Source organism: Poecilia reticulata, linkage group LG8 (assembly GCF_000633615.1).
Source record: "Poecilia reticulata strain Guanapo linkage group LG8, Guppy_female_1.0+MT, whole genome shotgun sequence".
NCBI lineage: Eukaryota > Metazoa > Chordata > Actinopteri > Cyprinodontiformes > Poeciliidae > Poecilia > Poecilia reticulata.
In genome coordinates this window covers 22,822,376-22,838,205 of record NC_024338.1, presented here as the reverse complement: position 1 = coordinate 22,838,205, position 15,830 = coordinate 22,822,376, and the positions used below count along the sequence as shown (strand labels likewise).

General features: G+C 39.7%; 1 protein-coding gene across 2 annotated transcripts in view; it reads left to right on the top strand.

Annotated features, from left to right (window-relative positions):
• baiap2l1b (BAR/IMD domain containing adaptor protein 2 like 1b) overlaps nucleotides 1-15,810 on the top strand; it is a 32,597-nt gene extending 16,787 nt beyond the window's left edge. Inside the window, exons 7-15 of one of the 2 annotated variants that reach the window (XR_534322.2) lie at nucleotides 4,179-4,331; nucleotides 4,456-4,611; nucleotides 5,782-5,905; nucleotides 6,371-6,587; nucleotides 10,040-10,102; nucleotides 10,625-10,832; nucleotides 11,087-11,140; nucleotides 14,922-14,968; nucleotides 15,043-15,081. Coding sequence is in view for 1 of the 2 variants with exons in the window: in XM_008416827.2 (XP_008415049.1) it covers nucleotides 4,179-4,331; nucleotides 4,456-4,611; nucleotides 5,782-5,905; nucleotides 6,371-6,587; nucleotides 10,040-10,102; nucleotides 10,625-10,832; nucleotides 14,922-14,968; nucleotides 15,043-15,115 (1,041 nt within the window). In the remaining variant the exon portion in view is untranslated. Of the gene's footprint in view, nucleotides 1-4,178; nucleotides 4,332-4,455; nucleotides 4,612-5,781; nucleotides 5,906-6,370; nucleotides 6,588-10,039; nucleotides 10,103-10,624; nucleotides 10,833-11,086; nucleotides 11,141-14,921; nucleotides 14,969-15,042 lie in introns of both variants that reach the window. The other variant, XM_008416827.2, reaches the window with a different exon arrangement.
• The last annotated feature ends 20 nt before the right edge of the window (nucleotides 15,811-15,830 follow it).

Below are 15,830 nucleotides of genomic sequence, written 5' to 3'. Positions count from 1 at the left end.
GTCAGGCATGAAAATATCACTGCTTACTATTGAACTTTTTTTTTTCTGCCCGATTTTCTTTCCAATATGCTTTATGTATTCAGATAGCTGATGGGCTTGGCCGAAAGCACCAAACCAATTCATTTGCTTGTCTGGTGATCATGAGCTTGTATTTGTGGACACCTAAGAAAAGATAAAAAATAATCCAGAATAGAATAGCATATTATTTGCTACATATTATACTACTAGTATTGACATACTAACTTAAAAGTGTTTTACTACTTGCATGTAGCGCAAAACAGATTAGCTTGTGTTTTGTCCCCAGAATGATGTGTTCTGCTGAGCATGATGACGTGTTAGATCCAGTTTGGGGAGAGAAAATTTAGTGGTTGAATCATTATTACCGTTAGTGTTTTACCTCATTGTAGTCATTCCCTATGGCATGTTAAATCATTATTGCAGGTTGTTTTAACACGGCGCTGCCACACCCTCTCAGTGACTCTGCCGAACGAGAAGTTTCATTTCAAAGCCGGTTTCCCCGACGACAAAGCAGCCTCAAAATCCTACATAACCTGCTTTCCATTGATCTTGTCAAGCAGCCTGTTTGCCTGGCTTTTTGTGAATGTAATTTTTTTGTGTACTTAAAGGGTTTTGTGTATTTGGTGAGCACAGTTCACCCTACCTCATGCTAGCAGAGGGATGGGCTCAGCTGCTTGTTTTAAGTTCAGTGTCCTTGAAGTGTAAGACTCGTTTAGTTAAAACGGCGTGCTAAAAGTCGTTTACGTCGCAGGAGTTGTGAATATTTAAGTAATTTTTAAGTTTTTAAATGTATATATTAATTAAAGAGTTGCAGCATTTACCTATTTCTTTCATCTAATTTTTTTTTCCAAGCCAACTTCATTCAGAAAATATGAGGAAGCCTCCGCCGCTCGCCTTTCAATTACTACTTTGACATTTCTGTACATTGTTCTGTTTACTTATCCTTCTTCCCTCATCCTGTTTTCTTTCATCTCCTCCCTCAAATATCTCTCTGTTTTTGTTTTCACCTCCCCACCAGGACATGAGTGAGTTTGTTTCCCCGCTGCTGTTTTCACCTGTTTGATATAAAGCTGGTTTGTTGGATTTTGGTGACTCAGCAAGAAGAACCCCCGATGGGCGAGAAGGCAGACAGGACGTCAGAGCTGTAAAATTTTACTGGATGATTCACAAGACATTAAAAAGTCTTCAAAGTGAACAATCAGACAGAAGACACAGGGGAGTATAATGGTAAAGAGGGAGAAAAAAAACATCAAAAAGCTGAAAGAAGTCCTTTTCAAAACGGCTCAAGTTTATGCGGTAGTAAAAATTGAAACTGATCGAGACGGGTATTGCATTCTGTCACAGAAACGTCGAAGGGACTTTTTCTTTTCAGAGTTTGTTTTTCCTTTACTTATGTAATACACATGAAGTATATCGTACAGCCATTTAGCAGAAAATGTGGGGCCCACTTGCAGTTATTCATACTGTTCATAACAGTGCAGCGCCTTTCAAATGTAAGTAGTTACCTTTAACAAATTCTTAGATTATTGGAATTTAAACTTGGATGCACAAAAACACGCATCTGATTTCACATTTGTATTATTAGAATCCCCTTGGCAACAATAAGTTAGTGTCTTTATCAGGCTTTCACTTTGTGGAGGAATTTAGTTTAATCTTTTACAGTATCGTGAGTCAAATGAGGTTGCAGTCATTTGTCTTTCGCACCGCTCTCTTGAAACCCAGTTTCAATCAGATTGCGATCTTAACTTTGACTCGGCCATTTGCAATATTCTAAATTATGTTCCTCCTCAGTCATTTCTTTAGAAAAATAGATGTATGACAAATGATGACAGTGTTGAACCTGATCAACACTGTCAGGTTCATGGGATTCTCTTTCTTCATTGTTGAGAATAAATAATTAAAAAATTCTTGGGTCAGCCATAGAATCACAACATCGCAACGTTATTGTCTGTCCATCTCTGCTGTGCAACATGCAATTATAAAAGTGATCTGGAGACGACCGTGGCTTCAAATGCAAAATCAATAAGCTCTGTGCTGTTCTAATAATAGTCTTATTTGTAAAGATTTGTGTTTGCTGCTGATATTTGCCTCCGTTTGTTTGCCTACTTGTTGCCATAATCGGAAGCCTGTTTCCTGCGTTGGTTAGCGACAGAGATGCTGGGAGAACTAAATGGACTGATTCATGCAGGACTCTCTGTTACTGGACACACAGATATTTGGTGGAAAAGGAAGATGTGATCAAAGATGACATCTACCGGCTCTAATGTAGTATTTGTTTTAGTTTTGTAAACAAAATGGCCACTTTTTACTAGAGGACATGAGTTGTGTGTGGCTAGTTTTTCATCTTTACTTTTAGGTTTATAGTACAGCGACACTTCTATCTTAATGTGAGCTAAAATATCTTGCTGTTCAGTAACCACGGGAAAGGTTGCATCAACATTTTGGGTAAATGGGTAAATTGAAAAAAGTTTGCACATTTGAGTTATCATTTAAGACTAAAATAGTAATGTTCATTCATATTTATGGACCTTGTATTTTTCCATGTTTTGTCATTGCTGTGCCTTTTTTTACGTTCAGCACAAATTTGTGCAGCATTTAAAATAAAAGGATGCTTCTTTTCCAAAATATACGTACACAATCCTGTGCTGCATCACTATCATTGTCACACTCCCCCAAACAAATACCACATGGTGTTCCAGCAGCCTCCCAAAACGCATTAATGAAAATAAACATTGGTTGTTAACACAGGGCCTGCTCTCATTTACATATCGCAACGCAGTCATTGTGTAAGAATGCATCCTGCATTCTGATCCAGGAGTCAAACACTGACTGTAAGGTTCATGTTTCCGTCAGCTGATTATTCCTGTTTGGGTTTGACACAGTAGAAACGAAAGAGGTCGTGGACTGCCTCACCCTTCAAGTAAACATCATCCCTCAGCTTTAAAGGAATTAGCAGATGACTGCTGTTCTGCAACTTGAAAGGAGCAGGGGTGTGCGCCTCAGTGTCAGCAGCCGTTACAGGTGTGCCACTTCCAGCCAGTTTGATGAGATTTGGATCTCCAAAGTGTCAGAGCCAAGGAATCGGGAACAATCTTAACAGAGCCAGGTCCAGCCAGAGTTTTATTTGGTTGTGTTATTATTTTACTCTTTTTGAGAAGAACTGAGAAGTTCTGATTGGAGTTCTCTCTGGAGGTACAAAATCACTCTGGGTACAACTTGTCTTCCTTTCAGTGCCGTTCCCTAATACTTGTTCACTATATCAGCAAAACAAAGTATTCTACTGGAACTTGATTGCGTCTATGTTGTTAAAAACCAAATAATCCAACAGGTAATATCACAAAATGAGCTTGCTGGGTTTGCCATCGCTTGCATGCACAAACCAAATCCTTTCAGGGACCCCACTGACCTTTTTTTGATCCCTGTCTGTCAGTGAAGATAACACTGTCCCCTCTGTTCATGAGATTTGTCCTGTCCTCCCTTCATGCTGCCGCTCTATCTTTCCTCTAAATACTACTTTCAGCAGAGTCTGACAATACAGGAAACGATAAACTAACAATACCTGTTCCCCTGCATGAGAGAGATTAGGATTTTAAGAAAAGAGCCATGCTGGTTGCATGCAACACATCCTTGTTATGTTTGTGTATGCATCAACAGCGAGAAGGTTTTGGTGGCTGTAGACCATGTGCAAGGCAAGATAAGAGAGTGTACCTAATAGAAGCTGTGCTTAACTCTTTGATGCACAACCTGTCAGTATTCAGTCAGTATTCCAGGTGTTCTTCACTCGCTTTGTTTTTGATCACCTTACACAAATATTGTAAGTTTTCTTTTTTCAATAGAAATTCTCTTGTATCTCTACCCCTCTCATGCACAAACGGGTTCAAAAATGACCCATTTGTGCTAGTCCACCTATTCAGTCGTTTCTTTTTTATTATTATTGAGCAGAAACCTTTCCTCTGTTCTTCTAAAATATTGAATTATATCATTATCAAAACTCAGATATTTCAACAATACTTATACTTTGAATGTCCAATCATATAATACATGTACTGACGGCTCTGAACGACAGTCAAACCTGTTCCTCTCAGCATGCAGATTCATGCATGTTTAAAGCAACTGGAACAATATTGAGTCTCCTTTCATATTTGTTTGCTCGTTGTCAGATCCTGGAAGCCCTGACAGCTCGACAGACGGAGATGCAGTTGTTCCTCGCAGATGGCTGCAAGGAGGCTCTGCTGGAGGAGAAGAGACGCTTTTGTTTTCTTGTTGACAAACACTGCTTGCTAACCTATCACTTTGCTTCCTATCATGAGAAGGTAAAACGCACAATTCCAAGTCTGTGGTTTTGCAATAAAGTCACAAATGTGACAAACGCTTGCAAGGTGAAGTTGTGGAGTTTTTAAAAGATGTTTTCTCCTCCTTTGCGTGGCTCATGGACAGACCAGAGACTTGCTGTCAACAAAGCTGAGCAGCTGGCAGGACCAGTGCAACGATGCCACCAACATGCCGGACGGCGTCGTATCCATGATTGATGAACTGCGCAAGCCAGTCGCCATTGCACCGATGCCTTCTCCCACCCCGTCGAGACACAGCGTGGTACGACAGGACAGGAATGAGATCCGAATGTTTGAATCTCTGTGCAGGACAGTAAAACAATATCTCATCAGTGCAGAATTGGAAAAATATAATTACACCTCTCAGTGAAGTGATTTCACCATGTGTGGGTGTACATAATGGTAGATGAAGTGATATAAATGCCATTATGTGTTGTGTAAAAACACATTTTTTTATGAAACTGAATAATTGTGCTCTAGCAGCAGATGACTGAGATTATGCAGCCATTTTAGCCGACGCTTTCTTTGTCATGTAGGCAGGATAAAGGACCTGGGTGCTTCTGGTTGGTAGTCAAAATTTCACTTCAAATTGGAACCGTGTCGATGCCATTGGTGATATTGATGAATAAAATAATTCATTACATCCTAAAAACAAGCATATTATTTCAATGCTTACTTAATTTGTATTTCTGTTGCTACAGTGCCCTCCAAATAGGTCTTTGCATAAACCCACCTGCAGCCCAATAACCCTGACTACAGCAGCGTTAGCCTTGCTTACTGACTTTATTAGCTAACAGATACAAAAAATAAATAAAATCATATTCCTATGCAGAAGATTATTACATACTCGGGTAAATACTGAGCTAATAGATAATTGAATGATTAATACATATTCAATTATGTGTTGCAGTTTGAGAATAATGTATCTAATGCTTGTCATTAATTTTATTTATCAGATATATCCATTACAGTGAAACACTCCATATTTGATTAATTTTCTTCATTTTGCATTTGCTGAATATTTTTATTCATAACACTTTACTTTTTTTCCCTCGACTTTTGTGGGAGTCATAGATGGAAAACAATAACAATTTTATATAAATAGAATTAGAACCAATAACCTTGCATCTTGAAGAGCTGTGTAAACATTGGATATAATGTTCAAATGCCATTGCCAGAATGCAAAACTATCATTCCAAACAGCATTTTGTAACAATGTGTTGTTTTGTTAATTTCTCAATGTAGCTGAATCGAGTATTAGTTCTGCCTGAAATTAAACTTAGTTTAGTGTTTTATTTTTCAACTATTCTGTTGCAGCTGTGACTTTCTAGTTCAGCGTTGGGGTCATTTTAATTTGTTGCACTTGGAAAGTAAAAGTTGTTTCCTGACTTCAGATGTGATGTTGATGATGTGGTTGGTTCTCCTGTGGCAGAGTGCGCCTGTTCCCCCGGCTCCTCCTCTGAAGGCTCAAACCAGCCCTCTGGCTAATATGTTCAACCACCAGGACAGCAACACAAACAGTGTGACTGCTCATACTCCCACCAAAAACAGCATAGGTAATACAGCTTTTAATGTAAAAATGTCTGTGTGTATTTTTTTTATTACTTTTCAATATAGATGCTGTAATTTCCCTAGAGCGACTATTTTAGTTTTTTTTTTTTCCCCACTTGTTTTCTGTTTTACAAGCTTTCTACTTTTACAAATATTATATATCCCTTGTTAACATGGCTGCATGTGTGTAACTCAGCTTTTTTTTGTTGAAGTAATAACTATTAGAGTTGATTCACTGGACTTTAACTTTTAAGTAGTTTATCAAATCTGAGTTTAACAAGTGTTTTAAGATTAGACACCTGAAAAATTACTAAAAACTATTTCAACAGCCGTGTGCTGTATTGAGTGCTAATTATCAACACCTGCTGAACATACACACCTCTAAAAGCAAATATAAGCTGTTTTTTTTCTTGTTATATTTGTGTGTCTTCTCCATTTCTCACTATTCTCTTCCTTTTCTCCCCAATCAGACCATGAAAACGGCGACGAGAACAATCTCGCCAGGTCTGTGTCCGTCGCCACGGGCCTCAACAGCATGGCGAGGAGGCCTCGGGTGCGCACCATCTTCCCCCACACTGCTGGCAACAACAGCACGCTGCTCAGCTTTGATGAGGGAGACATCATTATCCTGCTCATCCCAGACGAGAGGGACGGTTGGATGTACGGCGAAATGGAAAAGAATGGAAAGTGAGTGTTGACTGCATGCTATTGTCCATTTGGTTGATGTGAGTTGCCAAACTGTTTTGGTGTATCCAAAAACTGAAAGGGTGTGACTCACCCAGGAACATCCTGTACTGTTTCCAAGGATTTTATTAGCTCCCAACACCAGCTTCTAAGGTTACATTTAAAGTCTTCCTGTTAATTTTAATAACCATAAGGTAATGGCAATTACTACTCTCATGGGCGTTGAAGAAGAGCTCATACCACTAAAAGAAGAGATTAGCAAGCGAAGCTCCTGATTTAGTCTTGTGCTCGTGACCACTTGCCTTTTTGAGGATGTGTCATCATGAGGCATGATGAGGCACCTCTCTCTCACTGTGTCATGATGAGCCACTCCTCTTGTTCCTCTAAAGGAATATGGAGTTTTTCTGCCATAATCCAAGAGCACACATTTTCAGTCTGAAAGCACTATTTCCTGTCTTTTGTTCTCAAAACTTTTAATAACCAAGCAAGCAGAGAGTTTTGCAAGCAGAGATTTGCTCCGAGCAGAGGCTAAGTGTGAGTCCGAGGAGAGGTTTGATTGAGTACAATCATTACAAGTTTTCAGAAGAAAAATATGAAGTCATACTTTCAAAATAAAAATGCAAGCAAAAGCATTAAAAGTTTTGAGAACAAAAGACATGAAATCCTGCTTTCGGACTGAAAATGTGTGCTCCTGGATTATGGCAGGAAAATTCCTCCATGTTCCTCCACCCTTTAATGTGGCCCATATTCATATCTGGTTCTAATCTGCATCCTAACCGATTTGCGTAAAAGAAAACCAAGCAAAGCCACGCCAAGTATCAGAATCCATCCTCAGTAATCAGATCTGGGTTTGTTTGTGTTTTTGCGTGCAGATAAGCGGGATCACATTACTGTTGTTCAACTTTCAAAATTTGAATGCACATAAAGAAAATCTTTCAGGTGAACTTGTGGTTATGTTCCTCATGATGAAAGGTAGTTTATAAAATAATCCTGAGTGATTGTTGCGTGTTTTTCCCACCCGTCTTCAGAGTTGCCTGGACACGATCCGCCCTCAGTTCGCCTGTCGTCTTGTTGTTATTCTGACCATGTTTATTTCCTGACATGGTTTTGTGGACTTGTCTTTGCTGGTTCATCTGTAAAACTTGACAGATGAGGGGATAAGGTAAAGCTAGGCCCGAGGGTGGGATGTACAGCAGAAGGTGTGTGTGTGTGAGGCTGAGGAAGAAGTTCAGAACACCACCTGTTTGCCCACACAGAAAATCAACAACAAAGCCTGCTCTCCCTCCAGACCTCTGACTCTTAAACAAAGATTGGTTCTGAATTCCAGAAAAGCGTATTTGAATTTTAATCATTCATTAGGCTTGATCTCATTTCCTATCATGGGAAATGACCTGAGAAAAAACAATCCTTCCAGACTTGCTGTCAAACGTGAGGCTGCTGCCTCAAAGAAAACGTTGTTCTGGTTGCTGCTGGAGAGGTTCAACCAAAGCGCACAAAGGCCTGAATGTTGTCTCTCATCATGTTTGTCGAGATGGGTGTCATGCCTCACAGGAGGTGGTTGGCTGCTTCTTTTTCAGAATAAACCATTTCTGACAAATGTTTTCCACCAGCTGATCTGGAGATGGCTAAAATCATTCAGACATGCTAGTGCTGCTAATGGATTGAGGAATGTTAGATTAATTAGAAAACTTCCGGCAGATACACATAGCCACATTTAGCTCATTGATGCCTGACCACAAAATAGATTGGGGAATCTTAATAATAACAATAATAAAGCCGGGATTAATAATGGAGCACACGGAGCTTCAAATAAAAGGGGTTCTTTATTTCCAAAAAAACACTTTTTCCTCTGAGTTGCAAAAAAATGAAAACAATGAGGTTCAATATAAGGAGAAATGAATGATCCGTATTTCATCAGTAGAAAGCCTTAGCTTCAGTGAAATGGCGGGCTAACAACGCTGTTAGCACTCAACAGAGTAGCAACGCAGCTTCACATAAAAGCTGAAATCTAACAACGGCATATAACAAACGGCAGTGGCACCTCGAACATATGGATTCTTCACTAATGTGGCCATAAAGTCGTCTTCTCCAACAGGTCTCAGCTCAAAAAATGTCCTCCTCTTCCGTTTTACCAGTTACTGCCACAGTACATAAACAGGAGGTTTTTTCTACTTCCGGTCATTTTGGAGCTCTCTGTAACAACAGCACCACATACTGACAAAAACGAGAATTACAACCAGTCTGTGAAATAAAAGCAAAACGTGGTTTACAAAATAAATTTGACATGTACCCATTTTTCACCTGGTTACAATAATAATAATAGTTTGTTGTGAGCTCAACCAACAGTGTCAGGGTTTTACCTCCATTGAAGCCAATATTCCATCCGTTTTACAATGATGGGGCAAAAATGTTTTCTCTCATTTACTTTCATGAAACACACCCACTTTTCCTACATAGAATTTCTTTAGAAAGTAAGAGTGCTCACTCCATCACTTTTGTGTTTTGCAAACACACTAATTTTCCCCTTTTTTTGCCAGCCCCCTCCCCCCAAGATAAGAGTAGTCTTTCAGGGCAATCACGCTGTGCAGTTTGACACTTTGTCTTCCATACTTGGTAATAATCCCCTTCTATTTTAGAGCTGTGTGACTCCTCAGCCTTTTTGTGTGTGTCTGAAACCGTTTCAGAGTTATCTCTTTGTAGATTGAATGTTGTTTATGTTTTATGTTTCCGATATATATGGGTTTTCTGCCTCTAAAATAGGATTAAAAACACGTTCTAATCATCAGAGTGGTACCAATAGTATTGTGCTTATTTGTCTCCATTTGAAACTGTAAGATGTGTTTCTGAACTTGTTTAGTTGCTAGTAGCAACACATGTCAAGGAAGTGAATGTTTTATTTATTTGTTTTACTTTTTATGTACACCAGACCATGAGTAAACACTAGCATTTATTCATGAGTATGACTCAACAACAGAGAATATGTTTGACACACAAAGAAAATGCCTGTTCTCAAAACCTTACACTTAAATATTAACCTACATCCACAGTAAGGGAGAGGCTAATTCACCTGCTGATTAAACACAACCTTGCACCATTGTAGAACAATCACAAACAGACTAGCTTTGGGTCACATTGCTTATAACATTCAAATACTTGGGTTAATTCAGAGTTTTGTTAAAGCTACGCTAATCTTTTTAGAGTCATCAGTAAGTTTTTAAGAATTGACTTATTAAACCTGTGGAAAATACATCTAGTTCTTTACAAACGGTCTTGGTTTGTCGAAAGAGTACAATAATTTATCCAAGTACTTCTTTGATCTCTGTGTCTTTGGTTTAAATTGACAATAGAGGAAGTTCCTCAACAATGGCTCTGAGTGACCTTTAGGTGTAACTGAGACTGTAGACAAGACAGACATTATACATTTCTGAGTCGCCTTCCTTGTTTCTGTGTTTCAGGAGGGGCTGGTTCCCTTCATCTTACTGCCGCGCTATCAATGAGCAGCTCGTGAATAATAACAGGTAAGGGGACTCTGCATTCCAGCCAGCACACACACACACACACACACACACACACGCACACACATACCAGTAGGTTTCATGTTGCAGCCAGCTGTATTGTTGGCTGCATTTCCTCTAGGTACTCCTATTGAAGTTATAACCTTTCTAATCCTGTGGGTTCTCACCTGTTGCTCAACTTTTGATTCTTGTTTGTTTAAAGTTGCATTCTGGGAAAACTGATAAAAGAAAGTGAGAAAGAAAGAAAGTTGGGCAGTTAATCCTTGACTGAGCAACTTATTCACATGTGTTGCTAGTTGGCCAGGCATTGGTTACAATCAGAACTTTTATATACTAGCCGATTGTCATCATGAATATGATACTATGATACTCGTGTATCCAAAACCCATGTACTTCATGATTCTATTGACACTTCTGACTAGTTACCATTTTAATTTTATCCCTTTTAATGGAAACTTAAAACGCATTTTGGAGCCACTTGGTAAAAAAATTATCTTCTCTCCTCCTCCGCCTGTTTCTCCATAGTGAGACCACTGCCCCTCTCCGCAGCAGGAGCGTGGTCAACCTCCACCACCAAGACACGGAGACGGACGAGGCCACCATGGTGCTTCCCCCGACAGACTACTACAACATCAGGAGCAAACCCTTGTCCACCGTCGGCGTCGCTACAAATAACCGCCAGCACTCCCCCACGCCCTCGGCAGCGTCCTCCACCTCCTCTGATCAGAACGTGGTGAGTCAGCAGGCGGGAGACTTGGTCAGTGGCCATTTCTCTGACATTTTCGCAGCTCTTACCGGAGTCCTTTGAAATGTCGAGTCTCGCCCAGTTAAGCCAAGAGTTTTAAAAAAAAAGAGAGAAAAAAAAAAAAGCTGTTTTGAGAATGATACCGTGTACAGAACAATCTAATCTGCTGTGTTCTGCCAAAGCTTTCTCCTGTGCTGGCCCAGTTTGCTTTGTGAAGTTTATGTCTCACCTGATATCTGCAGCATCGTGGCTACAGTACCCTCAGCTGCACAACCTTATCTTGACTGGTGATGAAGGTACTTGTATGTGTGTGTAGGTGGTGTCAGATGAGCTTTGTGTGTCTGTCCAGGAAACACGAACACACACAGATATACTCAGTGTAGCATGGCGACACACAGTCCAGTATTGGGATTCAGTAAGTCGTAAACTGTTCAAATATTTTTCAACTTGCACAGGGTGCATATTTATTGTTTAATTTCTGAGATTTTTTTTTATTCTCACTTAATCTGTGTGATAACTGCTTTTTTACTGCAGGTGTTAAAGGAAATTTGTCATATTTCAGGAAGTTGGCACCTTCACTTTACAGTGAGCGATTTAAAAACAAAAAAATCCCCACCTCCCTCAAGTTGCATTACTACAATTGTTCATGTTAGAATCTGTTTTTTTGAGGAAAATTACAAGGAAGAAGAACCAAGAAGATCTGATGTCAGTTACTGTAATCATCTGTCTGCATGTAGATTAGCCTGTTCTGGTAAAAAAAAAAGAAGCAAAAAGGGAAAGGGGAAAGCAACAGTGCCTTGCAAATAATAATAATGATAATAATGCACCTGGAATTGTTCATTTTGTCACTTTACAACCACAAATTAAAATGTTTTTTTGGGGCGGGGGAATTTTATGTAATAGACCAGCACAAAATAGTTTTTTTTTTGTGAAGTGGAAAAAAAGGTAAAAATCTATATTTTATATATGATGATAAAAGAAAACCACCCTTTCAACATTAGTGCTTTGGTGTGACGATGACATGCTCAGGTTGTTGGTTTACCATGTAGGCTAAAAAGGTTTGGTGTCATGAGCTTCTATCCCCTCCACACTGCAAACTGGACTTTATTTCAGCAATAGCTTTCTTCTTGCCATTCTTCCATAGGGGCTGGATTTTAAGAGTGCATGTCCGAGTGGTCCTCTTGACTGATTCTCGGATCTTTGCAGCTCCTCCAGCGTCTCTTTATGCTGCTTCGCTTGCCATAATTTAGGTTCCCACATTACGGAATCAGCAGAACTGATGCGTTTGATTTGGTTCCTTGTTCCTAAAGATGGTGTTTGTTCTCTGGACAACCGTCACCAAACAGCTGGGTCTATTGTTGGATTGCATTACACACAGGTGGACTTTGTGTGATAATTAGGTCACCTCTGAAACATCAATTGAGATGGACAAGAGAGGATAATTAAGGCAATTTATCCTTTGGATAGTTTACTTATTCATTGTAAGCGAATAGCAAAAGAAAAATACATTTTGGCCCTTTTCTGTTTTGGTTACCAAGAACAGAAAGCACTGGACCACCATGATGCATCTTGTTCAGTTTCAGTCCATTTCCTGTTCATTCCTGTTATTTTAACTGTATTTTTCACAGAAATTGATTTTCAAAATACCATTTGAAACATCGTAGTGACTAGTCCAGATCCATTTAAAAAATAATAATAATAATAAAAACATCAGATCAATGGCTCTTTGACAGTCATTTCCAGTTTCAGCACATTCACTTCTTTCCAAATGACCTTTCATTTGCATCGTATGCAAAGTCGCAGGCAAAGCTGTGGTTTTCCGTCTGCCAAAGCTTTTTAGTTTTTCTCAGCTGGACGGATGTAAATGCATTTGCAGTGCGACAGGATCAAATGAGTCTTTATGATCTCTTACAAGCCATGTAAACATATACCTGACTGCTGGCTGTAGCAGCATGCTGCCGATTTAAGTGTTTCACACATTTTCCGACACTTTTACATTCAGTGTACATCATTCCATAGTATGAAAAGAACCTTTTTCTCAATTTGGTTTTGATTGTGTTATCAGCAGACTTACAGTGCAGGGCACAAATGTTTTTGTGGCCCACAAATTTCTGTCACTGGCTGGAAGTTATTTTGGAATTTCACTCCGACGAACCCGATACCTTTCTTCCATCTCTTCCGTTCATTCCTCCTTCAGTTTTTTCCCACAGCCATGTCATCATCTGACTTGCTTGTTCATTCATCGTCATACTTCAATCCTTTTTCAGTCTCAAACCTCTGCTGCAGCACACAGAGAGCCTGATTACCGAACAGACTCGTGTGGGAAAATATCTCTAACCGTAGATTAGATTATAAAACGCTGGTTTATGTTCAGCGAAGTGTCCAAGTGGGTGGCTGTTATGTTGGTAGAAAACTTGTAGTTGCAGCGATCTTGAATTGTCCTCACTTTTATAAGGTATTGTTGTTTTCTAACAATTACCAATGTGTACATTTTTGTCACCTGTAAGTGTAAAGTATTTGTTTTTCTTGCTAGCTGATAAACCCTGAGTTTTTTTGTTTTTTTTTGTCACATTCTTTCATCTGCTTTGAGACAAAAACTGATCCCAATCTGTACGAGTCTGATGCAGGTTGGTCCAGATCAGGTGTGAAGAGAGAGATGTCAGGGTGGGGATGAGGGTGGGGGAGAGGTGAGGTCACCCTGGAATGCTCTTCCACCATGACAAAAAATGCAACCTCACTGGGTTTCGTTTGGTTTTGTTTTTTTAAAAAAAGATAACAAGTCACAGGAATCAATAGATGGGGAAGAAGAGAGAGCCACTCAAGTAATCAAGAGAGAAGACTAGGGGGAAACTTCCTTTTTGCATATGTAAGCTGGGTGTTGACAAGTATAGTGAAGGAAATGATCGGAGCCCTCGGAATTTCTATCCACTTCTGCCCTCTTGTGGACATTCTTGACACTGCAGGCTGAAACGCCTTTCAGACTGTTGACTGAAAGCATAACTGCTACTTAAAATCCACCAAATACTTTTGCTTGGAGCTGCACAATATATCTCAAAATCACTGCGCACAATGTTGGCATTGCAAAAGACTGCTTGGACAAATATTAGCTTATATTGGGCATTCAAGTTTGCCCGTTTAATTCAGTATAAGCACAGGATCAGGAAGGCATTAAGATGTAGCATCAAAAAGCAATAAATTTGTTGTCCCTTTTTATGCAAACTTGCATAAAGGCTAACTTGTAACGGTAAACATTTACGTTGGTCATTGTGGAGCAAAGTTGAATTTCCAGACGCTCCAGGTTCCACGAGTTGACTCGTGACGCAACAAAACATGTATTTGCATGCCAACGTCAGACCCATTTGTCTGTTGTTTTTATTCCTATAGGGTGTGTTTACGGATTATAAACTCACACAACTAAAACCCAAGTTTTGTAACCCCAGAGGTTTAGCAGTAATGAAAAGTATTCCTACTTTCCGCATTTCACCTCAAAATAAACAAAACTGTTGATGTCAAAGTCCAACACAAAGTAGCACATAGTTGCAAAGTGGAAGGAAAAGCATGACCGGTCTTTAAAAAATGTCACAAAATAAATGAATGAAAAGCAGAAATGCATTCACCTTTCACATTCCTCTTCTTAATTATCCACTATGTGTTGGTCTGCACAAAATTCCATTAAGTTAATGGTGGCTGTAATGTGACAAAAGGTGGGAAGGCTTAAGAGAGAAAAGCTTTTTCAGTGGATCGTAAAATCTAGCTTGCTACCGGAAACATTTACATGGTTCATTGCGTAGCAGACTCAAATTTCTTGAAACTCCAGGTTCCACATGAGTCCGTGTGACATAGTAGTTTTTGCACGCCAACGTCAAACCCATTCATCCGTCCGTCCGTTCTTGTGCAGTCCATAACTGTTTTCGGATTGTAAACTTGCCCACGTTTGGATCAGTGTAACCGTGACATCGGCAGCAAGGGGTTGTTGTCATGTGCGTTTTTGTAATGTCACGGTTTTGTGCTTCGTTGTGAACTTTTACATCGAGCTTGCCCACGACGCAGATAATGACGTGTGTGTTTTGTCCACAGGCTGCACAATCTAACGGCACCTCGAGACCTCCGCCTGCTTTCCTCGCGTAGGTTGCATAATAACATTTGCTTTTGTTGCACTTAAACTATTTTAACCACGCATCTTGTCTGCTCTTCACAGCGGAGGAAATCCATTTGCAACAGTCAGGCTACGACCAACTGTGACCAACGATCGCTCTGCGCCAGTCATCTGATCTCCAACATTTCCATCCATCTCCGAGCTCATCGTTTGACCTCTGCCCTTCTGACCCAGCAGTTTCTCCTGGGTCAGGGTGGAGGGGGAAGCAAGGCCATTTGAATCTGCTACAAACCGATACGGTAAACTAAGTATTTTAGTACCTGAACCGATGTTTGTCTATGATATATAAATTTTCCATGTCTATATTTTAGTCGGTCTGTGTGTGTGTTGGTGAGATTTAAATGAACACATCTTAACTTGCACTTGAGACATGGACGAGTTAAAAACTGCTCAAAGAGAATCTTGCAATGTATTTATGCCGTTGATGTTGCTTGTCTGACTGTTAGAAACCATTCTGTGGTTGGAGAACAATACTGTGGAGGACTACTACATTTCAGGCTTCAATCTGTAAACAGTTGAAAATCACTACAGACATGTTTTGAGAAAGATTATGTAAAAATGTCCTTAAAGGCACAGAAGGATTTGCTTTGGTCCTCTTGTACATTTAACCGATTCTGTTATCCAATGCCTGTTGGGCCATTTTCTTTTGTAATGTGGACACTTGTGCCTTAATACTACATACTTACTGTAAAGTATAACTTACTTGTACTTTATTCCAGCTGTGCAACCATCAGATGGTACAACTACATGTACGCTTTTCCGTCACATCCTTATAATTTGCTATGTAACAAATAAAAATTTATTTCTTCAGCTTGGTGTCATTTACAGAA